Source organism: Haliotis cracherodii, unplaced genomic scaffold (genome assembly GCF_022045235.1).
Source record: "Haliotis cracherodii isolate W230 unplaced genomic scaffold, xgHalCrac1.p SCAF_5, whole genome shotgun sequence".
Lineage (NCBI taxonomy): Eukaryota > Metazoa > Mollusca > Gastropoda > Lepetellida > Haliotidae > Haliotis > Haliotis cracherodii.
In genome coordinates, this window is record NW_027266308.1 from 6,201,245 (window position 1) to 6,227,517 (window position 26,273).

At 40.8% G+C, this 26,273-nt stretch overlaps 1 protein-coding gene across 1 annotated transcript in view; it reads left to right on the forward strand.

Moving 5' to 3' along the window:
• The window catches only part of LOC139443113 (dynein axonemal heavy chain 6-like), a 143,365-nt gene that overhangs the window by 56,262 nt on the left and 60,830 nt on the right, over window positions 1–26,273 (forward strand). The window contains exons 26-43 of the mRNA XM_071224057.1: window positions 103–183; window positions 827–985; window positions 2,559–2,680; window positions 3,336–3,507; window positions 5,335–5,439; window positions 6,081–6,199; window positions 6,947–7,021; window positions 8,361–8,448; window positions 8,627–8,877; window positions 12,522–12,753; window positions 12,957–13,010; window positions 13,870–14,084; window positions 17,442–17,453; window positions 20,414–20,680; window positions 21,424–21,601; window positions 23,421–23,660; window positions 24,568–24,801; window positions 25,936–26,121. Of these exons, the coding sequence (XP_071080158.1) occupies window positions 103–183; window positions 827–985; window positions 2,559–2,680; window positions 3,336–3,507; window positions 5,335–5,439; window positions 6,081–6,199; window positions 6,947–7,021; window positions 8,361–8,448; window positions 8,627–8,877; window positions 12,522–12,753; window positions 12,957–13,010; window positions 13,870–14,084; window positions 17,442–17,453; window positions 20,414–20,680; window positions 21,424–21,601; window positions 23,421–23,660; window positions 24,568–24,801; window positions 25,936–26,121 (2,790 nt within the window). The remainder of the gene's footprint in view (window positions 1–102; window positions 184–826; window positions 986–2,558; window positions 2,681–3,335; window positions 3,508–5,334; window positions 5,440–6,080; window positions 6,200–6,946; window positions 7,022–8,360; window positions 8,449–8,626; window positions 8,878–12,521; window positions 12,754–12,956; window positions 13,011–13,869; window positions 14,085–17,441; window positions 17,454–20,413; window positions 20,681–21,423; window positions 21,602–23,420; window positions 23,661–24,567; window positions 24,802–25,935; window positions 26,122–26,273) is intronic.

A 26,273-nucleotide genomic window follows, 5' to 3' on the forward strand; every position in this document is an offset into this window, starting at 1 on the left:
ATGTTCACTGCAGTGAAATATCACTTTTCTCAACTTGGGAAAACTCAGTCTTCCACACTGAAATATATAATAATTTGTATGAACCTTCCCTGTTCCCATCAGATATTCAAACACAAGGAGAAGATCCAGGACATCTCTACTACAGCTAGTAATGAGGCCACCCTGGAACTGATGCTGCAGAAGGTGAGAAACTCATCTCTTGTTAGGGTCGAACATTAGGGGGGAATTTGTTTTGTTAAATCTCACTGTGATGTTTTGCGTGGTGCTGATTGGCCTGTTTTTTTTGTTTTCTTAAAAACATTGTTATGGGTAATATGTCTGGAGTATCCTACACACAACTCAAAACTGTCCCTTGTTTATTATGTTTTTGTTTTTTTTGCTTTACGTCGCACTTAGCAATATTTCCGCTATATGACGGCGGTCTGTAAATGACCGAGCCTTGCAGTCCAGTGATTGACATCATGAGCATCGATTCACGAAATTGGGACCGATGACATGCATCAACCAAGTCAGCGCACCTGAACACACGATCAAGCATAGCCGCCTTTTACAGCAAGCCCCCCTCTCCCCCCCCCTGTTAACAGAAGGCATGTCCCAGGCTGCGTAATAGGGTATGGGGATTTATTTTGTTCAAATCTAGTATGAACATGTTCAGCCCCACAATGAAGTGACCATAAAATGTCTGAGTCCTGTAATGGGATTTGAACCATAGACCTTCTGATCTGAGGTTGGATGCCTTGTCTGCTTGAAAGGAGAGGTTAACTCTTGTCAGCAAGCAGACAACAGCTTCTAAAGTAACTCTTTAGCTTTCTGTTGTCTCTGGTAGATCATCGACTTGTGGCAGAACACAGATTTCCGTCTGCTGCCTCATGCTGGTCGAGACACCATTATCATCGCAGGAGCAGACGACATCATGGCCCAGCTGGAGGAGAGTCAGGTTACCGTGGGAACAATCCGGGGATCCCGATATGTCGGACCAATCAAGGTGAGGAATTATTTCAAGCATCTTTCAAGCAAACGACTTGATACTAGAAACCCTGAGGCTGTATTTATCCAATGCTAGTGAGTGAGTAGTAGAGAGTGGGTGAGTATGATTTTACGCTGCTTTTAGCAATATTCCAGCAATATCACGGCAGGGGACACCAGAAATGGGCTTCACACGTTGTACCCATGTCGGTAATCGAACCCAGGTCTTCGGCCTGACGAACAAACGTTTTTACCAAAAGACTACTGCCCTGCTCCTTATCCAATGCTAAGGGAAAAATGATTGTTATGTTTATGATTAAATATATTGACTGACCTTAAAATCATGATGATGATATATGTTCATCATGAAATACCAATATATTTCTGTGCAAATAAATTTGTCAATAACAAATATATAGGAAAGCAGTTGTTACTTGTTAGGCAACACTGTTTAGTTTTTGATACATAGATAATCCAACCAGAGCTAAAAGTCTCAAATCGAAAAACATACGATTTCCATTTAGTTATTTTATTCTTGGCCCCCCAACCTGAAACATAGACTAACCTGGCAGTAGCACTAGCATAGCTTTGTGGAATGGGGGAGAGGGTTCTTAAAGACATTTCAACTATAGTTTAACTCTTCTGAATTAGCGCCAAGACTGCATGTGTGCCACCATATTGGTCTACCATGTTCCAAAGCAGTTGTATCTAAGACTCATTGATGCCCTGACAATGGATAAGTGGAGAGTTGTTAACGAAATGAAGTGTTTCTTGTATGGTGGTACGATGTGCCCATATTGTATTTTGCTATTTAAAGATTTTTAGAATTTTTTATTTTTGTCGTTTCCATGGAAATATGATGAACTTAGGAAATTTGAGGGTAGTGCTCTGGTCCGGAGCATATTTCCTAAACCGTACAAGCTAGCTTCCCAAAACTTGGTACACTTAACAATCAGGCCCAGTAGGAGTGCCTTTTGCTATTTAGAGATTTTTAGAATTTTATATTTTTGTCATTTCCATGGAAATATTTTGAACTTAGGAAATTTGAGGGTAGTGCTCTTGTCCGGAGCATATTTCCTAAACCATACAACCTAGCTTCCCCAAACTTGGTACACTTAACAATCAGGCTCAGTAGGAGTGCCTTTTGCTATTTAGAGATTTTAGAATTTAATATTTTTGTCGTTTCCATGGAAATATTATGAACTTAGGAAATTTGAGGGTAGTGCTCTTGTCCGGACCATATCTCCCGTAACCATACAACTTAGCTTCTCAAAAGTTTTTACACCTGAAGTTTTTTGTCAATCCCTAGTACATTCTCTTTATGCCTTTATGTCATGAGGCTACTACAGAGCTATTCACATGCAAATCTGCAAAGTTATTGTTATTACAATTTCATGAGATCAACAGAAAGTGAGCTACATGAACCAATATTTAATAACCTTCATTATATTTCTGGTTTTGGCATCAAGGCAAAAGATTTCCTTGCCAATCTAAATACATTTGAAGGTACACACAGTTTACCGAAATGCCACGTCGGGGGGATATGTCATCTTCAGATGACTCTTGTACACGATATGTCCATGTTGTTACAGGCGCAGGTGGAGGAATGGGAGCGGAAGCTGCAGGTGTTCTCCCGTACCCTGGACGAGTGGCTCAACTGTCAGCGCAACTGGCTGTACCTGGAGCAGATCTTCAGTACTCCAGACATCCAGAGGTCAGCCGATAATACTCAGTACAGTTAGAAACTGACCCGTGAAGATCCCGGGGTAGAATAGGTCTTCAGCAACCCATGCTTGCCGTAAAAGGTGACTATGCTTGTCGTAAAAGGCGACTAACGGGATCGGGTGGTCAGGCTCGCTGACTTTGTTGATGCATGTCATCGATTCCAATTGCGTGGATCGATGCTCATGATATTAATCACTGGATTTTCTGGTCCAGACTCGATTATTTACAGACCGCCGTCATATAGCTGGAATATTGCTGAGTGCGGCGTTAAACAACAAACCAACCAACCAACCAACAGTTGGATACTAATTACCTAAAACTTGTTATATCAAGCTCTGTTTTTTGTCCTTTCTATGACCAAGTTACTTTCTTGAGAAGAGAACAATTATTTTCCTTTTTGTGAGCTTGTAAATTTTGTAAAAGTAAAATTTAAAAAAAGCTGTGGAATTAAAAGAAGTTTTGAACATGTTTTTGTTTGTACTTTTATTATAATTTTACTGGCAAAAAATTTATTTAACGAAATTGACCTCAGGTTACCCCCGTCAACATTTCTCAATTTTAGTAAATTCACCACCAGTACTGATGCATTGAAAACTCATACAACATGAATTAGATTGGTGTTGCATAAACCTGGTGTGTTGTAGACAACTGCCGAGTGAGTTCAAGCTGTTCTCCCAGGTGGACAAGGCCTGGAAGGACATCATGCGCCGTGTGGAGGACCGACCCAACGCCCTCAAGTCAGCCATCGCTCCCGGAACCCTGGAAACACTGACGTCCGCCAACGCCAACCTGGAGAAGATTCACAAGTGTTTGGAGGTACGCAGTAGTCATACAGGGCTTGGTGGGAGATTCTTTGCTATTTGATTGTATGATGCATGTATACAGCTTTCTGAAGACGGGTTGGGTCATGGGGTGCATTTTGTGATCACAAGTTATAATTAACAAATATGGAGGAATGCAAATTACCAGCGAATTATCAGTGATCAAAAGTGTCACCACTGGCTGTGCAGAGTTGCATCCCTTGTTAATATGTCATGGGTGTTCTAGTGTAACTACTGGTTGTGCAGAGTTGCATCCCTTGTTAATATGTCATGGGTGTTCTAGTGTAACTACTGGCTGTGCAGAGTTGCATCCCTTGTTAATATGTCATGGGTGTTCTAGTGTAACTACTGGTTGTGCAGAGTTACATCCCTTGTTAATATGTCATGGGTGTTCCAGTGTCGCCACTGGCTGTGCAGAGTTGAATCCTTTGTTGATATCATGGGTGTTCTTGTGTCACCACTTGCTGTGCAGAGTTGATTCCTTTGTTGATATCATGGGTGTTCTTGTGTCACCACTTGCTGTGCAGAGTTGAATCCTTTGTTGATATGGCATGGGTGTTCCAGTGTCACCACTGGCTGTGCAGAGTTACATCCCTTGTTGGTGTCATGGGTGTTCCAGTGTCACCACTGGCTGTGCAGAGTTACATCCCTTGTTGATGTCATGGGTGTTCTTGTGTCACCACTGGCTGTGCAGAGTTACATCCCTTGTTGATGTCATGGGTTTTCCTGTGTCACCACTGACCGTGCAGAGTTGCATCCCTTGTTGATATCATGGGTGTTCTTGTGTCACCACTTGCTGTGCAGAGTTGAATCCCTTGTTGATATGGCATGGGTGTTCCAGTGTCACCACTGGCTGTGCAGAGTTACATCCCTTGTTGATGTCATGGGTGTTCTTGTGTCACCACTGACCGTGCAGAGTTGCATCCCTTGTTGATGTCATGGGTGGTCCAGTGTAACTACTGGCTGTGCAGAGTTGCATCCCTTGTTGATATCATGGGTGTTCCAGTGTCACCACTTGCTGTGCAGAGTTGTATCCCTTGTTGTCATGGGTGTTCCAGTGTCACCACTAGCTGTGCAGAGTTGCATCCCTTGTTGTCATGGGTGGTCCAGTGTCACCACTTGCTGTGCAGAGTTGCATCCCTTGTTGATATGGCATTGGTGTTCTAGTGTCACAACTTGCTGTGCAGAGTTGCGTCCCTTGATGCCAGGATCTGGTAGTCAGGTGTTCAAATCAGTATTTGCTTTGTTTAGGGACTGGTCATTTATTTTGATGGTGTGGATTTCATGAATAATTGACATTTCAAAAGAGGAGGGGTGTCCAATATTTATCACAACTATGGGAGTGGAGTGTTGGGTGTGGGGAGGGAGTGGTCATGAAAAAATGTTTCATAAAATAAGGGGGCAGCAAAAATGATACAGTCAAAGACCAATCTAAACCCCCTATAATTATAGACCAGGTCCTAATTGTCCTTGGTTTCTGATCGACATACACTGATCTCCTACTAATTTGGCTTACATTTCCATGAAGATCCGGGTTAGAATAGGTATTCAGCAACCTATGCTTGCTGTAAAATGTCGTAAGAGGCGCCTATCGGGATCAGGTGGTCAGGCTCGCTGATTTGGTTGATGCATGTCATCGATCCCAATTACGTGGATTGATGAGCGTGATGTCAATCACTGGTCAGGACTCGATTATTTAGAGACTGACGTCATATAGCTTGAATATTGCTGAGTGCGGCGTTAGACAACAATCAAACAAATTAACAAAACATTGTCATGAATAAGTGTCCCGAGTGACTCTTAACCTGTTACCTGTGCACAGGACTACCTGGAGACGAAGAGACTGGTGTTCCCCAGGTTCTACTTTCTCAGTAACGATGAACTCCTGGACATCCTCGCGCAGTCCAAGGACCCCAATGCTGTTCAGGTAACACCCTCTCTGGATGTACTATTGGCTAGATTGCAATATGTCAAGTAACTTCCACCATTTAGGTAAGGTATGCATGACATGTGCAAAGAGAAATATGGTTTCCACGATTTTCAGCTCCCATTTTCCTCGACCTCTAATTGCTCCTGAGGGTTTGGGGGATTGTGTCAAAAGAGGTAGCTCTTAATAGATTCACAGATAAGCACGAAATATTTGCAAACTCCAAGTTATTTGAACAGAACTTTTGGTTGGTTTATACATGCCTTGGAGTAAGTAATCAAATCATTCAAATTTCAAAGCTTGCTTCGTTTATATCTATCAATGTCATATTTTACATGTCAGTGTAAAGGAAATATATCAAGGTTTAATTTTGTTATGCCAAAGAAGTGTGGGTCTTATTATTTCTACTATTTTTTTTAACTTAAGCAACATAATTTTCAATTTAGCCTGCTGGTGCATGCTGCTATATTAGAAACATCAATCAAACATGGCCGACAGATGTCCGGCATACTTCAAGTGTACCTAAATATATATTATTATGTTGTAATAACATCATCCTAACATGTTTCAAAACTAATTGGTAACATTGGTAACATTGACATCATTATTTTGCATTTAATAAAAATGATGAAATTTTGCAGCCTCACCTGGGCAAGTGCTTTGGCAACATCAAACAGCTGGACATTCGCCAGTTGCCACGACAACCACCAACTGTTAAGAGGATCATTTCCTGGGAGGGAGAAATCATTGCTATGCCAAGGTAGGTCCAGACTTTGTCTGGGAGGGAGAAATCATTGCTAGGCCAAGGTAGGTCTACACGTTGTCTGAGAGGGAGAAATCATTGCTATGCCAAGGTAGGTCCACACTTTGTCTTGGGTGGAAAAATCATTGCTATGCCAAGGTAGGTCCACACTTTGTCTGAAAGGGAAAAATCATTGCTATGCCATGGGAGGTCCGCACTTTGTCTTGTGGGGAGAAATCATTGCTATGCCAAGGTAGGTCTACAGTTTGTCTGGGTGAAGACTCATGCCTTTTTCCAACCAAGTCTTTTTAGAGGTGACTATGATAAGGATGGAAAATTGGAAAAACAACAAACCTACAGTGGCCCACATTTTATGTTAACATTTTATTAGCCAGGTGCCCACTTCAGCCAAATCCTAATACATGCAACACAGCATCTTTAACTTTCATCTTTAACACTGAGGTGCACAAGGTAACCACTGGCAAAGCATCTCACTCTACAGAGTTGCCTCACTTGGCAGTGCCAGGATCTCCTGGTTGTTGGTCTGAGTTTCAGCTCGATTAGGATTCCTCCAACTTTAGACTGAGACAGTGTAATTTAACCGTTGACTGTTAAAGCTACGTCAAACCAACTCGCTCTCTCGCTATTTAACACTGGTAAACACACAAATCTTAGTCTGGAATTGAATGTCTTCATCGTGATGACGATAGGCTTTTGTTTTCTTGTTGTCCATGTTGATGGTGACATCAACCTGTCTGTTCCCAGGAACGTGAGGGCGCGAGGACCGGTGGAGCAGTGGCTGGGTACAGTGGAGGCAGGCATGTTCGAGACCGTCAAGAAGTGAGTAACTCCAATCAATCAAAGACTGTATTACTGCCTCAGTTTCATTCCTCAAAGTAATCTTAGCGCAACAATAGCATAAGTCTATCTTAATGTATGGTAGTTTAGCACTAAAAACCTTTGTGGATTGGAACCGATTTGCGTGGAGTGGGTCTACTTGGGTGTTTCCAAGTTGCTGGTTATGCTAAGTAAACAAGCAATAGTTGATTTTTATTGAAACCAGCAGAATTTCTGCCGAACATGAAACTCAAAGAGAAGTTTATCCTAGTAAAGTACATTATTTTGTCTTGCATACAATACTTTGACATTTTTAGACACTTTGGTTTCTTTTGACCATTTTCATCTTTTTAAAAAATGTTTTTTCCCTTTTGATAAGTTTCATCCCCTTTGATCACTTTGATCACTTTGAACACTTTGAACACTTTTGATTAACTTTGAACACTTTTGATCACTTTGAACACTTTTGATCAACTTTGAACATTTTTTCATCACTTTGAACACTTTTGATCACTTTAAACACTTTTGATCACGTTGAACACATTTGATCAACTTTGAACATTTTTAATCACTTTGAACACTTTTGATCACGTTGAACACTTTTGACCAACTTTGAACATTGTTTATCATTTTGAACACTTTTGATCACTTTGAACACTTTTAATCACTTTTAACACTTTTGATCACTTTGAACACTTTTAATCACTTTTAACACTTTTGATCACTTTGAACGCTTTTGATCAACTTTGAACATTTTTGATCACTTTGAACACTTTGATCACTTTGAACGCTTTTGATCAACTTTAGATTCCATGTAGCCTGGACAGTGACCTGACACTTTTGATCACATTGAACACTTTTGATCATTTTGAACACGTTTGAACACTTTGATCACTTTGATCACTTTAAACACTTTTGATCAACTTTGAACATTTTTGATCACTTTGAACATTTTTGATCACTTTTGATCACATTGAACACTTTTGATCACTTTAAACACTTTTGATCACTTTGAACACTTTGATCACTTTTGATCAACTTTGAACATTTTTTATCACTTTGAACACTTTGATCACTTTGAACGCTTTTGAACACTTTGAACACTTTTGATCAACTTTAGATTCCATGTAGCCTGGACAGTGACCTGACACTTTTGATCACATTGAACACTTTTGATCATTTTGAACACGTTTGAACATTTTTGAACACTTTTAATCACCTTTAGACTCCATGTAGCCTGGACACTGAGCCAAGTTCAGTTGATTAGCCAGAATATATATTCCATGAAGAACTGAGTGAAACTATGTGAAATACAATATTACAACAACAATTTCTTCCACAGGCATCTGAAACTCGGGTTGTCAGACTGGATTGGTATTGACTTGCAGGAGTGGGTCCTCAAACACACGGGCCAGGTGGTCCTTACTGTGGTACGTGGTGTTACTGTGGGTCTCCATCACTGTCATCTACACATGCTTGCTCTACAAGTGCCAAATTTACATTATTAACTCTTTGGAAAATTAGGTGTTGTCAACATTACCCATTTACTGAGAATTTGCATTTGATTTATCTTTTGTTGATATTTGATGATAAATATATCTCTTCCAGACTCAGATCATGTTCAACAAGGAGGTGTCACGCTGCTTCGACCAGGGAGATGTGAAGGCAGCTCTGGTACAGACGAGGGACCGCATGGTCGACTTCCTCAACAAGCTGGCCGGGCTGGTGCTTACCAACCTACTCTCCTTCCAGAGGAACAGCGTGGAAGCCCTCCTCACCATCACCGTCCACAACAGGGACATCATCAACAACATCATCAACAGCAAGGTTGTCAAGAAGGATGACTTTGAATGGAAGAGGTATGTCATGCACCTCCTTTCCTTCAGATAGTGCGCTGTGTGTGGTTGTATTAGAGTGGTGGGATAGCCAAGTGGGTAAAGTGTTGACACTTCATGACAAAGACCTGGGTTTGATTCTGAACCTGTGTCATCTGCTTCAGATAGTGCACTGTGTGTGGTTGTATTAGAGTGGTGGGATAGCCAAGTGGGTAAAGTGTTGACACTTCATGACAAAGACCTGGGTTTGATTCTGAACCTGTGTCATCTGCTTCAGATAGTGCACTGTGTGTGGTTGTATTAGAGTGGTGGGATAGCCAAGTGGGTAAAGTGTTGACACTTCATGACAAAGACCTGGGTTTGATTCTGAACCTGTGTCATCTTCTTCAGATAGTGCACTGTGTGTGGTTGTATTAGAGTGGTGGGATAGCCAAGTGGGTAAAGTGTTGACACTTCATGACAAAGACCTGGGTTTGATTCTGAACCTGTGTCATCTTCTTCAGATAGTGCACTGTGTGTGGTTGTATTAAAGTGGTGAGATAGCCAAGAGGGTAAAGTGTTGACACTTCATGACAAAGACCTGGGTTTGATTCTGAACCTGTGTCATCTGCTTCAGATAGTGCGCTGTGTGTGGTTGTATTAGAGTGGTGGGATAGCCAAGAGGGTAAAGTGTTGACACTTCATGACAAAGACCTGGGTTTGATTCTGAACCTAGGTCATCTGCTTCAGATAGTGTGCTGTATGTGGTTGTATTAGAGTGGTGGGATAGCCAAGTGGGTAAAGTGTTGACACTTCATGACAAATACCTGGGTTTGATTCTGAACCTGTGTCATCTGCTTCAGATAGTGCACTGTGTGCGGCTGTATTAGAGTGGTGGGATAGCCACGTGGGTAAAGTGTTGACACTTCATGACAAATACCTGAGTTTGATTCTGAACCTGTGTCATCTGCTTCAGATAGTGCGCTGTGTGTGGTTGTATTAGAGTGGTGGGATAGCCAAGTGGGTAAAGTGTTGACACTTCATGACAAAGACCTGGGTTTGATTCTGAACCTGTGTCATCTTCTTCAGATAGTGCACTGTGTGCGGCTGTATTAGAGTGGTGGGATAGCCAAGTGGGTAAAGTGTTGACACTTCATGACAAAGACCTGGGTTTGATTCTGAACCTGTGTCATCTGCTTCAGATAGTGCACTGTGTGTGGTTGTATTAGAGTGGTGGGATAGCCAAGTGGGTAAAGTGTTGACACTTCATGACAAAGACCTGGGTTTGATTCTGAACCTGTGTCATCTTCTTCAGATAGTGCACTGTGTGTGGTTGTATTAGAGTGGTGGGATAGCCAAGAGGGTAAAGTGTTGACACTTCATGACAAAGACCTGGATTTGATTCTGAACCTGTGTCATCTGCTTCAGATAGTGCACTGTGTGTGGTTGTATTAGAGTGGTGGGATAGCCAAGTGGGTAAAGTGTTGACACTTCATGACAAAGACCTGGGTTTGATTCTGAACCTGTGTCATCTGCTTCAGATAGTGCACTGTGTGCGGCTGTATTAGAGTGGTGGGATAGCCAAGTGGGTAAAGTGTTGACACTTCATGACAAAAACCTGGGTTTGATTCCCCAAATGATACTGACATCTGTCATCTGCTTCTGATAGCAGTGTTTGAAATTATGCATGAAAGTCATGGAGTGCTTCTTTTAATTCTTACGTTAAATGTTTAAAATTTTAGCGGTCCCTGAATTAAAATACTATAGAAGCAAACCTCAAAGACCCCAGGGCCCCCTTGTTTTGGAGCTCTAGGTAGGGCATTATGCATGCTGGTACTACAGGGTGGGGTATCCTCATGGTTAAAGTGTTATCTTGTTGTGCAAAACACCTGGGTTTCAATTTTCCACATTGGTACCTGCTGACATGATATGTCTGGATTATTGCTTGTAAGAAAATACTCATTCACATCCAGACATGATATGTCTAAATAATTACTCATTCACTCACTCGTAATTTAATTGATAATTTAATGTGACTGTTTTAATTTAATTAACTGTTTTAAGGACCAAATAATTTGTTCTATAAATGTTTAGAAAAATAAGTAGAATATTTTCTGAATGTGCTGAAATAAAATGTGTTGTGGGTCTCCATTTAGAATATTAAAGTTGTAGCAGGATCACTCAGGGTACATTGGGTTTTATGAGTCCCTAATTAGGTTTTTGCCCATCTTCCCGAGGCAAGAGAGTTAACAGACTTTAAAAGTCCAGTTTCCATCCTTGCCGAACTAGGCTGGAATTTCTGGGCTCAATCGTAGCGCCACCAGTGGCTGTTTCCAGTTAAGTCCCTTCTAAGCCTCTCCTTTGGACCAATCAGATTCCACTTCTTTTATCACTTGCATTTGCTTCAAAGAAAATGGCAAGTCAAGAAGATCTGGCGATAATCAAGATCTATATTGTGATAAAACGGGTCTTTCGTCGCGAAGTGCATCAAATTACATTAGCGCCTTGAATAAAAACTTGTAAAGATTTGGAAAATATCTGTTGACAACGAAATGGTGGTGCAAATCCTGCAATCAACCGAAATCTGCGCGACAGTTTACGAACCGGAATTCGATTTTGGTGCCCGATTTTGATTGGACTATGCATAGACTTGTTAGTCCAGCAAAATGTAACTCCATAATACCAGCCAAGTTCAGCAAGGGTGGAAACATTTTTATAGTCAGTTAACTCTCTTGCCTCAGGAAGATGGTTTTTGCCATGACTCAGAGGTGAGTGGTATAAAACCTAATGACAGATGCTTAAAACCCCATGTATCCTGAGTGATCCTGCTACATCAAACTTATCTTACTGATATGTTTTAATCTGCTACTGTGAAAGAATTAAAACAAATTCAAAATTGATAGAAAACAGCTGTTCAATTGAGCTGAGGTTTTGCAGTTCTATGTCATGTGACTTCCATTGACTCGGAAAAAGCGTGTGGATCGTTACTTCAAGCGGGGTATGAGGGATTTATTTAACTCTCAGGCGGGATTTATTTCCCTCACAGGCAGGATACATAGTATTAGATCACGTGGACCAGTCAGATCTACTCATCCATTCGTGACCAACTCGTGTTATTCTGGGACAAGCCGAATAGCGACTCTCATGGCCATTTTTGAGACCGGGTTCCGTCTTAGCGCAAACGGGCATACTTAAAACAATTGTCAACTCGTTGCCTAATGGTTAACATATATTTCCCCACATATTATACATATTTCAGATGCAATTTAAAGCACATCGGGACGTGCGGAATTATACAATATGATTGAACACATGTAACTGTTTCTTGGGTATATTTTTAGATGCAAGACGTATGTAAAATCAAAAAATATTTCTGAGGGATTCTTTGACGAAGAACTTGAAATCATGTGCGCATTCTGATTGGTTTGTCGTATTTTCGCACATAACATTCATCGATAGGGGGAAGAGTCTTCTTGCAGGTTACGGAAAGGGGCGAGTGGTGACGAATGCTACAAGTTATGATAAAATGTCTTCATAAGTGGTGACAGAAAAAATAATCTGCCTGTGCCAAAAATTCCAGGCCCCATCAGGATCATCTTCCCAAAGCAATAGTGGATGCACCAGAGGATAAGATGGTTGTTCCTTAATTATAACGTTTCCTCCTATCGTAACCTGTGCTGTGTTTCCAGACAACTGCGGTACGAGTGGGACGAGCAGACCAACAACTGTCAGGTGCTCCAGTCTAATGCAGCGTTCCAGTACGGCTACGAGTACCTGGGCTGCTCCTCTCGTCTGGTCATCACCCCCCTGACTGACCGCTGCTACCTCACCCTCACGGGGGCGCTGCATCTACACCTGGGGGGGTCACCCGCGGGGCCTGCTGGCACAGGCAAAACGGAAACTGTCAAAGACCTGGCCAAGGTAGGCAAACACGACTAACAGTCATTTGTTAAAAGTTTTATCCACAAACATATCCTTGAGTCAAAATGTTTTGTATCACGCTGGTGATTTGTGATATGTTATTAATATTTCAATTGATAAATATTTTTGTCACTTCATGTTGTCCAGTTTGTTTCTTTTTTAAAAGTCATGGAATAATTTCATCTTATGAATGTTGTTTTCAGGCTATGGGAAAACAGTGTGTGGTATTTAACTGCTCAGAGGGGTTAGATTATAAGGTAAGTTAATTATCACTTTTTTTGTATGATTCTTGAGCAGGAGAGAAAAATGTCCCCTGAAAATTTGTCTTGCTACCAAACAAGATGACAGTGGCAAATTTCTGCTATTGGCACCTATTGGCTGAGACCTAAAAGTACTCCAATATGAAAAGATGATGATTTGTGTGTAGTACTCGTCGTTATTAAAAGGATAAATATAGAGGAGGTTAAATAGATTGAAGACTCGAACTATTTTGGGGACCCAATAGATTCAAATTTATGCAGTAAAAAAGTTACAAAAAACTTTGTAATAATGGTTTGAAAGTTCTGAGACATGTTCAAATTGTTGACAACTAGCATTTTACTTCTAGTTCTGTGAAAATATCTCATAACTGTCAAAACAATTTCTAAAAATTTGGCTAACTTTTTAATTTTGTAGATCCTGGGGGCCAAAAATGTCTCTTATAACCGGTCCTTTGTTGATCCAGATCATTTCACAGGAGTGAGTGAGTTGGGTTTAACGCCGCTTTTAACAGTATTCCAGTTATATCACGGCGTGTCAGCTTAATGTGGGAGGAAAGCCCGAAGTGATGCAGGTCCCAGACGTTTACCACTTCGGTGAAACCCACGAGCACGGGTATGGTGCTGACAAACCTAGAAACATAATTGGGGCGAACCAAGGTTTAAACCCACAATCATAGGTTTCTGGCGTGCCTAAGGGACACAACTCTGCACAGCGAATTGTGGTGCCTGAGACGACTGGGCCACCCGTGCCCCCTATTTCACAGGAACCAATACCACCTGGATTGGCGTGGTTTCAGTGTATGTGAATCCCAACAGATGAGGAGTGTGGTGTATTCCTGATGCCTTTGTGTTGCAGATGCTGGGCAAGTTCTTCTCTGGCCTCTCCCAGTCAGGGAGCTGGTGCTGTTTTGATGAGTTCAACCGTATAGACGTGGAGGTCTTGTCTGTAGTGGCCCAGCAGATCCTCACCATCAAGTCGGCCAAAGACTCTCAGTCTCTCCGCTTCATGTTTGAAGGCCGGGACATCAAACTGAACATGACGTGCGGCTACTTCATCACCATGAACCCCACGTAAGTGATGGGAAGATCACACTTTCAGATAGGGCACTGTTGCTTTAGTTTTAATCTATTTTGTCCACATATATCACCTTTGCACTTGAACTATACTATGTTTCTTCACACATCGCTAGAGTTATGGCCCCTTATTTCTTAGAAGTAATTATAAAGATGATTATATTAGGGAGTTGAGAAAGAAATTGGAATATACAATGATTAGGATAATAAGGTCCTGAACATAACACCAGTGAGTTTGCTACAGACAAATGGCAATAGGACATTTTCATGATTTTATCAACTATTGATGGGACAGTTTTCTATATCGCTGCCAAATTTAAAAAATCAGACCTATTGGATGAAATTATTTTTCCTTAAAAAATTCACAACGTGTGTAGAGTTGCCTTCCTTAACTACCAGGAAACACTGGCATGGCATGGACCATTATTCTGGTACCTAAAGTGTGTTTGTATTAGTCCCTAAGGTACCAACGGTAAGAATGAAATACCATTGGTAACAGTTGTCAGTGACTTGTAATACATGTTTCTGAGTGTGAGTAGTCGGTATATGAGGGAAAAAGATGTTGGTACCAACCAAAAACGAAAGTGTAATTTACACTGCTGTTTGTCAACTGTAGCATGGAATGTCAACCTTAGAGATAAAAGTGTGAAAATCACTTAAGGTAACCATCCTCTTCTTGTGAGCCCGAACTGAAGTAGAAGGAGATCTGATCTTGTTTGTTTATGAATCTTGTAACATGTAAGAAGGGGACTTCAAACTTTTAACCAAAAATGGATATTTTTTCTCCCCATGAAGACCATTTGGCTGTCAATGGCTACTGAAAACTACTGGTTACCAGTGATTGCATGGGTACCTGTAAGTAATTTGTGCCTAGGACCCGGGAACTTTGAATACATACCTACATAATACCTCAGGCTGCAATGCTAAGGTATACTGTAAAACATGATCTCTTTGCATACAGTTTGTTGAAAAAAGATTTTCAGGACAGTTTTTGTATGGTCAGAAAACTAAATAAACAATTTTATGCCCAGGAACATATATACAGGTGATGGTCTCCACCAGACCCTGTTTTACAGTGTGATAGTCATGTGAACTATTGAAACTAGTGATTCCAGTGAGCAGACGGGTTGGAAATCAAGAACATGTTTATGACTGACATGATGGCAGCAACACACATGTTCTCATAAGTTCACCATCATATTATAGGGAGTATGTATCTGGCTTTCACATTTACATGAACTCAAAGACTTTATTAGGGTACAGAGGAATCGACACCAGAAATGACAGTACAGACTTATCTCCCTTGGTTGCCCATGGTATGATGCTAAGGTTGAAGGTGTCATAATAGTGGCTAAGCATTATGACCTGGGTCGTTCTGGGCTTCCCTCCCACCGTCTTTCCAAGGCGAGTGAGTTAACTGACTATATAAGTCCAGTTTCCACCCTTGCCGAACTAGGCTGGTATTATGGAGTTACGTTTTGGCTGGACTCACGAGTCTATGCATAGTCCAATCACAATTGCACAATGAAATCGAAATTAGGTTTCATAAATTGTCGTGCAGATTTCGGTCGATTGCAGGATTTGCAAATCATTTGCACCACCAACTCGTTATCAACAGATATTTTCCAAATCTTATCACGTTTCTAATCAAGGTGCTCATGTGATGTAAGACCCGTTTTATCACAATATAGATCTTGATTACCAATCAGATCGTCTTGACTCGGCGCCACCATTTAGAATGAAGCAATTGCAAGTGATACGAGAGCTGGAATCTCATTGGTCCATAGGAGAGGCATAGAAGGGACATAACCCGTAATAGCCACTGGTGGCGCTACGATCGAGCCCAAGAATTCCAAGGGTGGAAACTGTACTTTTAAAGTCAGTTAACTCTCTTACCTCGGGAAGATGCCCTCCCACATAAGCTGACACATCTTGACATGACTGAAACAAGCACTGTTCAAGCACTGTTCAAGCACAGTAAGGTCACATGCATGATGCACAACACTAACCTGTTCGACACAATATTGTTGCATGTATTGTTTCAGAGCAGGAGAAAGGTAAGGTTTCTGAGGGAGGCCTGATGGCTCATTGCATTGGTTCTATGTCATGTATTCTATTCTACCATGACAAAAACACTTGATTATAATTGGTCAATTTGAAGTTTCAAATCACAATAACCACCTCAGATTGAACAGCTGATTTGACAGCCACATCACCATGTGAGCCAAGAAAAGTACTTTCTCAAACTTTTTCGTTAGGATCTAATGACATATACAATGAAATTGTTGGTTACAAAATGCAGATTCGTGGTTCCTACAATATTCAAAGTATGTGTGGCAGTACATTTTGGGCAGAAAACATTATGGATATTGACTAAGAAAGTGTATTTTGTGAAAGGCAACAGAGAGAAAGTAGACACAATTTATGGATACAACTTCTTTAATTACTGTGAAGGCGACATTTTGGTATAGATCCTTATACCGTTGTCATGCAATACTTACAGTCTGTAAGGATCTCTACCGAAATGTCGCAACTAAAGCAGTTATTTTCCATAAATTGTGTCTACTTTGTCATCCATCAACTTCTAATAATGCCTATCAAACAAGACAACAGAGGGCTTGAAATTGTGTTTATTTATATCCAACTTTTTGCATCACTATGAGCGGTGTAGAACTAAAACTAAACCTTGCAATGCATGTTTCTCTTTTGCCTGTGCTACAAACTCTCACTGTCTGTCACATGTGAATAAAGTAAAATGACATAAAAAGTCAATATTTCTTGTGAATACCCTATCTCTATTACATCATAGGCAATGTTTGAGACAAGACTGTACCATTCCCTTAATTCAGATCAATGACCCACTCAGAACATTAGACTGAACTTGCCGCTTCACTCAATATATTTGCTCACACCAAAAAGTGAATATTTAATTTTTGTCATGGTTGAGTGGTGATAAACATACCGTGTTTTCAATGTAGAACTTGGTTATGTGTAGACAAGACCATGTTAAATTTGACATTTGAAACCACATGTTGCATGTTTGGTTCCGGATTCAATTTAACACATCTAAATCTACAACTCGCCGTATTCCAATTGGATCGATCTATGCTCATGATGTCAATCACTGGATTGTCTGATCCAGACTCGATTATTTAAAGACCGCCATCATGTAGCTGGAATATTGATGAGTGTGTCGTTCAACAACAAACAAACAAACAATAAATCTACAGGTACCAAGCTCTACATTGAAAACACAGTGTGTTATCTAATGAACTTTACACAGTTTAATCTCACACTGGTATAATTAAGCTCACATGCACATACTATAACTTGTTGCTGCATGTACTGTTTCAGGGCAGGAGGAAGGTAAGGGCTACAGCGGAGGCCTGATGGCTCATGGTTATATTTGTATGCCATGCATTCTATTAATCTATTAATGAGATGTGTTGACATCCTGTATACATGGTGGATCTTGTAATGAGATCATGTTGTCAATGTTTGACTAACACCAACACGAAAACTGATGAACAAGCATCCGATCAGAGGCAATCTCATTAAAATCAGATCTATGTTCTCACTGCCCCTAAACAAAGATCTGAGGACATCAGGACGACCTTTCACGATCTTTGACCGACGACTGAAATGACATCAGCCAATAAGACAGCAGCTTTCTCGAACTTTACGGCACTTTTCAACCTACGAATTCCATTTATGTCTACGCTTGAAAAATATATTGACGCAGTTCTTGATAAATATTTTGAAAACTGAACAAACGAATATTTTAGAATGTCTATTATACGGTTGAGAGTGTATGGCAGTGCTTCCTACGTACTGTGCAATGTGTCCTCCTTTCAAATGTTTATCCCACGGAACCGAGAGGTAGACGATAATTTTGACGGAATCAGCTGTTCGGGCCGTTACTGTCATTCGGAATACCCTGTTTTAACGTTTTTGAGGTTGCATGATTAGAAAATACATTCCAACTGTCACTTTTATGATCTGGTAAGCAACGCTTTGATTGGTCGGATGAAAGGTCGTTCTGACGTGACCCGTAATGGGATGTCCTCAGATCTTTGTTTAGCGATAGCGAGGACTAAGATCTGATTTTAATAAGATTGGATCAGAGGTGACTGCATGTGTGATTCAACAAATGTTTAGCCATTCAAGCTGTTGAATCTAGTTTTCAATTAAATTTTGAATTATTTCAGGATTTATGTTATCACATTTGAGCATGCTTACGTTTTGTCAAGAATGTCTTATCATGACAGTTTTTTAAGAATTTATTTTGTTAAATTTTGTGAAATAATTAAGAATGTGTTTATTGACCCATTGAAATATTTAACAAGTTTGGAATTAGATTATAACATTAAATAAGATTTGTTGTGTCCTCCCTCCATGTGGAAACACTTGGAATGATAGATCAATACTACATCTAAGGTTTAGAAAGGTTTCTCTTGTGGTAGAGTGTCTGATCCAGAAAGTGGAAGGTCCGGGGTTCGAACACACACACAAACACACACACACACACACACACACACACACACACACACACACACACACACACACACACACACACACACACACACACACACAGACAGTACTAAGCAATCAAAGTCTAGGTTAAAGTAAGGGCAAGAACACAAGCACAGCATTAAGATCTGGGTCGAGACCCTTGCTAGTTCCACAAAGGAATCCTAGCGCTATGACTGTCATAACTCACATAGACTTATGATAGATGAGTGCTAATGATCAGTGATGCTGTGGAGCCTGTTGCTATGGAAACAGGTTGTGTTGTGTATAATGGATGTAGGTGGTGGTGACTAGCATGTCATGCATGTGATCATGCTTCCTAACACATGACAATGTAACTGGTTAATATACAGTGTGTGACATTTATAAGCGATAGAACAAGAGTGTCAGTTTTAGTTCACCTATGACAGTTTAAAATGTACCAGACCAATTGTCTATGAACACTGACATTTTTCACGTTGAATGACTATAATTTTCACAAATGGTCACCGAAAAAACTGCATTTTATTACATGATGCATATTAACTGTAGCTACATCAACTCATTAAAGGCATTTAGTTAATATTAATGGGGGGCACGGGTGGCCCAGTCGTCTAAGGCGCCGTGATTCGTTGTGCAGAGTTACTTCCCTTGGGCACGCCAGAAACCTATGATTGTGGGTTCAAATCCCGGTTTACCCCAATTAGGTTTCTAGGTTTGTCAGCACCATGCTCGTGCGTTTTCACCGGAGTGGTGCATCACTTCGGGCTTTCCTCCCACATTAAGCTGACACGCCGCGATATAACTGGAATACTGTTTACAGCTGCGTTAAACCCAACTCACTCACTAATATTAATGTGTCTGTCATCAACTGGGTAGCTATATCACAGACCTGTCTACAACTTAATCCACTAGTCTGAAGCCTGTGTCTAGTAAAATTTAGGTCAGTCTTGTAAGCTAAGCTAATAATTTTTTATATGTCATGCTGAAATTGACCTAAAATGATGCAAAGAGACAATTTGGGTCCACAGACTAAAAGGCTCTTGGTACAAACAGCTATGATGTCTTAAATGATCACAGACCATAGTCTATACAGACCATAGACCATAGACCATAATCTTAAATGTCCCACACTGTATATAGCCTGTGTTCTGACATTGGAACCTCTGTCTGGAGAACCTCTCTGAGGGAAATGCCCTCTGAAGGAGCTTGTTACTTTTACGATATGGTAATTTTCTGGTCACTTGTGAACCCTCTTGATTACCTTGTCAAATAATTTCCTGGATTTTAGAAGGTTCATGAGGATCATGCATTGCAGTGGAAACAGTTAGACATACATCATGGTTTCAATGTTATTTTAGCTTGTCACAGTAGGCCACAGAAAACTGCTTGTCATAATAGGTGATTTGATGGATAGTTTTGTCCGACTCAGTGACTTGGCTGATTGCATGTCATTGTACATAGTGGTGTGGGCACTACTCATATCAACCACTGGGTTGTCTGGCCCAGACGGGATTATTTATATATGCAGACCCTGAGGAGGTTGAAAGCCTTAGAAGCTTTTATATATGATCCGGTAGATGCAAATTGCTCTGCGGATTATAATCACAAAGTTGTATCCAAGCATGATTTTTAGACCTTTGTGATATAGCTAGAATGTTGCTGACTGCAGCGTTAACAACTAAACAAACAAAATTGTTATAGTAGTTTTTTTTCACCAGCAAGCAGAAAATGGAACATAGATGAAAATTTGTCCAGGTTATTTTTGTCGTCTGATTTGTTTTTTTCCTATCTTGACTTGGTTGTTATGTTCACAGGTATGCAGGACGAGTGGAGCTCCCTGACAACCTGAAGTATCTGTTCCGCCCCGTCGCCATGATGGTGCCTGACTATGCCCTCATTGCAGAGATCATGCTGTTCTCGGAAGGGTTTGTGGAGGCCAAGTCCTTCTCCCAGAAGATTGTCAACCTGTACCAGCTGGCCAGCAAACAGCTCTCCCAGCAGGACCATTACGACTTCGGGATGAGAGCCATCAAGTCGGTTCTGGTCATGGCAGGTCATGGCCGCAGACATGCACAACAGAGGTCAGTGTCCATTCAGTAAACAAGGTCCTATGATGATTTCGGGGCAGAATGGGTCATATTAGTCTTCTGGAGGATTGGGTGGTCATGGGACATGGCTGATAGCGTGTCGTCATACTCTGGTGGTGTGGATGCTCATGCTATCAACCACAGGGTTGCATGACCCTGACATCCTTGGTCCCCTTACAAGACCCTGTGAGGTTACATGGGCAGAGTAGGCCCTTTGCAGGACTTGTCAGAAGAGGTTAAATAAAATAACAATCTCAGTATGTGACCTGGTTGATAGTGGGTCATCACATGCACATGTCCTTGATCGATGCTCATGCTGTCAACCTCAGTCAGTGCTCATGATTCAGACCTACCTATTTCCATAAGGAAAGCAATTGCCTCTGATTTAGACTAGGGTTTTGTCTCAGTTGTAGTAGTCATTATGTATATATGTAACATGAGAAAGTTCTACCTAGTTTGAATTGGGTCATGACAGAATTGGGCGGTCGGGTAGCCTAGTGGTTAGCATTCGCTCGTCATGCCAAAGACCCAGGTTCCCTTCCCGACATGTACAATGCATGAAGCCCAAATTTGGTATCCCCTGCCGTGATCTTGCTGAAATATTGCTAAAAGCAGTGTAAAACCATACTCACTCACTTTCTCATGACAGAATTACTAAGCAGGCACTTGCAGTAATTCCCTGTAACTGATCATGTAGATCCCCAACATATCTGATGTGCTATACCTCCATGTTGCAGGGACATCGGGAGTGCCCGGAGGCTGTCAGCGGAGGAGGAGTCCCACATCCTCATCCACTCCCTCAGGGATGCCAATCTACCCAAGTTCCTGGCTGAGGATGTGCCACTGTTTGAGAGCATCCTGGATGATCTCTTCCCAGGCATCACGCCTCCGCAGCCGGACCATGGAGTCCTGGAGGTATGGCCGATGAGCTTATCATCATCAATAGCATCATTTACAAAGTCAATGTCCAGCAAAATTGACGTTCATATACCCACTTTTATCGTGCAGTGAAAGGCAGACCTTTTGCTTCTGTTACAAATAGTGGTGCTCTTGAAATACAGTAAACTACATTTATAATGAACACTTCTTCTTTGATAGGCATTTAGAAGTTGGAGTACTAAGTAATGATAAGATTTTATGGATGAACAACTTCTTTATTACAATTAAGAGCGACGTTTCGGTGTAGGTTCTAACACGTCTTGCTCTTAAACGTCACTCTTAGTTGTAATAAAGAAGTTGTTCATCCATAAATTCTTATCCTTACATATAATGAACAAATAACAAATTATCGGATACAAAGAACTGTAATTTCTTCCCATCAATTTGCTGTATATATGTTCTATATATGTTTATAACAAACAGCGGTTTTAACGAACTAAAATTAGTCGTCCCTTTGAGTTCGGTACGACTGTAGTTTACTGTATGATATACCACCTTAACGATTTAGAGACTAACATATGGGCGATGGAGGACTTGGATTATCTGTTGGATGTGAATGTATTTTTGTATGTTCTAAGCCTTCACAATGCAGATATACTGCTCAAAACAAGTTAAAGAACACCCACCGTTGGAAGGCTGTGTGTTCAATAACCACCAGCCATGACAGATTTAATGTCGTCATATGAAAACATCGTGTGTTCTTAACTTCTTTGGAGTAGAATAATTTGTAATTAGGAGTTTCGTTCATCCATTGTAATACTGTTCTGAAAACACTAAGCCTTTAAGATCCAAGCAATATCTCTAACACTGGCTGAAAGAATTCTGATCTGACTTCAAACATGGACACCTTGGTAGCCATATTAAAATGTCCTTTTGGGCCTTTACTCCACTGTTTTGCTTGTTATTGTGAGGTATATTATTAATGGATTACTTATGTGGGAAGTGCAGTAACATATTTTACATTTAATTTCAGAAATAGAACATTCCAACACATTTTGATAAAATTTAAAAAATGGCCGACAAGGGCGGCCATTTTGAAGATTCCATTTGAACCTTCATAGACAATATACTCAGAGACATTGTCTGTTGTGTAAATACTTATGACAAAATATTTTGATTTAGGATCATAATTTCAAATAAATGGTGGCAAAATTTCCAGAATATTCAGCTGAACTTCTGAGCCATTTACTAAGTGTTTATATATATATTTTTCTTGCTCGTATGTTATGATCTTTAGTCTTTATTATTGTCTCTTAAGGAGACCCATCTTCCTGGGGCAAGGGCATTAACGGACTATGAAACCATTGAAAGACCAGTTTCCACACCTGCCGAACTAGACAGGAATTCCGGAGTTACGTTTTGGCTGGACTACCAAGTCTATGCATAGCCCAATCAAAATCGCATAATGAACTATAGATATCCGGTTTGTAAACAACATGGACTTTAACGTGCAGATTTAGGTCCACTGTAGGATTTTCAAAGCATCCAATGGGTGTCGACAGATATTTTGCAAATCTTTTCATGTATTGAATCAAGGTGCAAAAAATATCTTGATTTTCAATCAGATCGTCTTGACGCTGCCATTTTGTTTGAAGCAAATGCAAGTGATATGAGAGATGGAATCTGATTGGTCAATAGGAGGGACATAAAAGGGACATAACTCATAATAGCCACTGGTGGAAATTAAAATTCCAGCGTAGTTCGGCAAGGGAGGAAACTGGACTTTTACAGTCAGTTAACACCCTTGCCTCGGGAAGATGAAGGAGCACTCATTTTACTGATGAAAACATTGCAGAAAGCCATCTCGATGGCTATCCGAGATCAAGGCCTACAACACTGGCCCAACCAGACCGAGAAGGTGAAACAGCTGCACAGTCAGATCATGGTGCGGCATGGCGTCATGCTGGTCGGACCCACTGGCGGCGGCAAGTCCGTGGTCCGGAACATCCTCCAGAAGGCTCTGGTGCTTCTCCCAACCATCTCTGCCCAGCAGGATAACAACCCAGACTCCAGTTCCAAGAAACAGAATTATACAGTGAGTTAAGGCTCTGTTGGTGATGCCCTGTGTGAGTGAGTGTCAGGAGTTTGGTTTAACACAGCAATGAGCAGTACCTGGGGGTATTTCAGTTACCATATTCAACGTAATAAGCGCCTAGGGCGCTCTCAAAATTAGAAATAAGGGTCTCTCATAAGACTTGAAAGATAAATTTCATGGTTTATGCTGACAACCTGAAATGTTTATGTACGACAGATAGATACTGTTTTTTTCCAGAATTTAATTGCCCTTAATTAAGGTGCATATAACACACGAGTGCGTATTATACCCGACAAAATAAGTCTTGTGTACATTGATCAATCGGAAGGGGTGCTAATCGGGATTGTTCACTAGCCAATATTTTTGCAAATGTCACCGTGGGTGCTCATTATGTCGAATACGGTATACATGTTTCAGCTTCATGTGGATTAAAGTCCGAAGTAATGTAGTTTTTAGATATTTTACTGCTTTGGAGAAACCCTAAAACATGGTATGGTGCTGACAAACCTAGAAACAATCAGGACATGTTTGGGAGTTGTAACCCTTTTGTTTTGAAGATTGGGTAGCTAGAGGTTCTGGATATGGGAGTCATCAAATTCAGAGAATACATGTACTTCCATAGGCAAAAAGAAACAATTGTTGGTCGTCAGCTGCCACTATTTATGTAATAGACACCTATTTATATCCCCATTAAGTTTAAGAGGCCATAGATAGGAAGTCAGGCTTTTTAACTTCATAAGTCAGGATATGGCGGAAATATTGCTGATGTGACTTTAAATATTTACTCACTCAAGATGGTGACCAGAAAAGTAAACCAAATTAATATTTTATTCCATTGTAAATTTAGTGACATGAAAGACCGTGTCCAATGATTTACTTGACTGCAATGTCCAGTGTACATTTCCAGCACAATCGAGCCAAGAAAGGCCATGTGGATACTTTTACAATTAACCCCAAGTGTGTGAAACTTGGTGAGCTGTACGGAGAAACCAACCCGGTGACCTTCGAGTGGACAGACGGTCTGATTGCATCAGCGACTCGCAAGTTTGCCAAGAGTGTGCAGTCTATGCCTCCTGGGGAAGACGGACGGGACAGTCGCCCGGAAACATCCATGACCGCTGTGTCTGAGGCTCCAACCCAGGTGAATACATTAGAATGGGTTTCTCATATTACAATGTGTCATTGTCGGGTAGATGATGTAAGATAGCTTAAAGATGCTGGGACAACAGTAAAGTCTCACGAAAATCATATTTTAGTGCTTGTACTGCTACACATAGATCTCAAGACATCCCATCACAGGTCATGTCTGAACAATCTTTTATCTGACTAGCCAGGCATCGATAACCAGATTATGTAAGATAGCTACGCGATAAATCACAAAGAACAATGAAGAACGAAGTGTAGTTTATTTCACGATAAATCATTGTTCTATCATGCTGTCATTTCTGGAGATTCAAACATGCGCTCGCAACTTGGTGACGTATGTTCAAAGGAAGTTATTTTTGAGAGGGGACTGTCTAGTGAGTAGTTCCCCAAAGATATAGCTGGACAAAGCAGATAAACGCGAAGGCTGAACGATCGCATCCAAAAGCAGGAGAGATGTGACAATCAGTATTGGGAGAAAAGGTACAGGTAATTGACATTAGGATTGTGAGAATATGCAGGAAATACCCTAAAATGGACTATCCAACATTGCCAAGGTCGGATTCTTTCGTGAGGGTCATCATTATTTAAATACAGGTAAATATTATTAAAGCTTATACTGGTTAAACAACTCCCACTCATCGTTTAATTCTTATTGAAAGTGAAAGTCTAAGTCTGAATCTGTTTTCTAACAACCTAAACCTAAAAACCTAAAAAAGGTTAACAGTCTGAACCACAATTACATGTATGACTGATTCCATCAACATCATTGTATGTCTCTCGTTTCAGTGGGATAAACATTTGAAATGGGAGGGAAATTTCATAGCCTGTGGGAAGTACAGTTTGCGAAAGGTCGTTCTGACATGACCTGTAATGGGATGTCCTCAGAAGCGAGCACTAAGATATGATTTTATTGAGATTGACATCAAAAACAAATTTGCATGTGGACCAATCTCATAATGATCCGATCTTTTAACTCTGATATGATACCTCTTTTTGTGAATAAAATCTGACAGTTCCTCCATAGGAGGTCATATAAGATAATCTGTTGTATTGAAGTGAAATAATCTGATTTTATTGAGATTGCATATGGTGTTTGTATGTTCATAATTCTGTTTTGTGGATGTTCTAGACAAGTTACAGAACTGAGACCTCGAGCCAAGCTGGGGATGCTGATGCATCAACAGTAGTGACGGAAGATGGTGACAGGAAGGACTTGTCTGATGGAGTTGTGACAGACTGGCAGTGGCTGGTGCTGGATGGTCCTGTAGACACATTGTGGGTGGAGAATCTGAACACAGTGCTGGATGACTCCAAGGTGGGTGTATATGTAGGGAGAGTTAGATGTCCTGTAGACACATTGTTGGTGGAGAGTGTGAACACAGTGCTGGATGACTCCAAGGTTGGTGTATATGTAGGGAGAGTTAGATGTCCTGTAGACACATTGTGGGTGGAGAGTGTGAACACAGT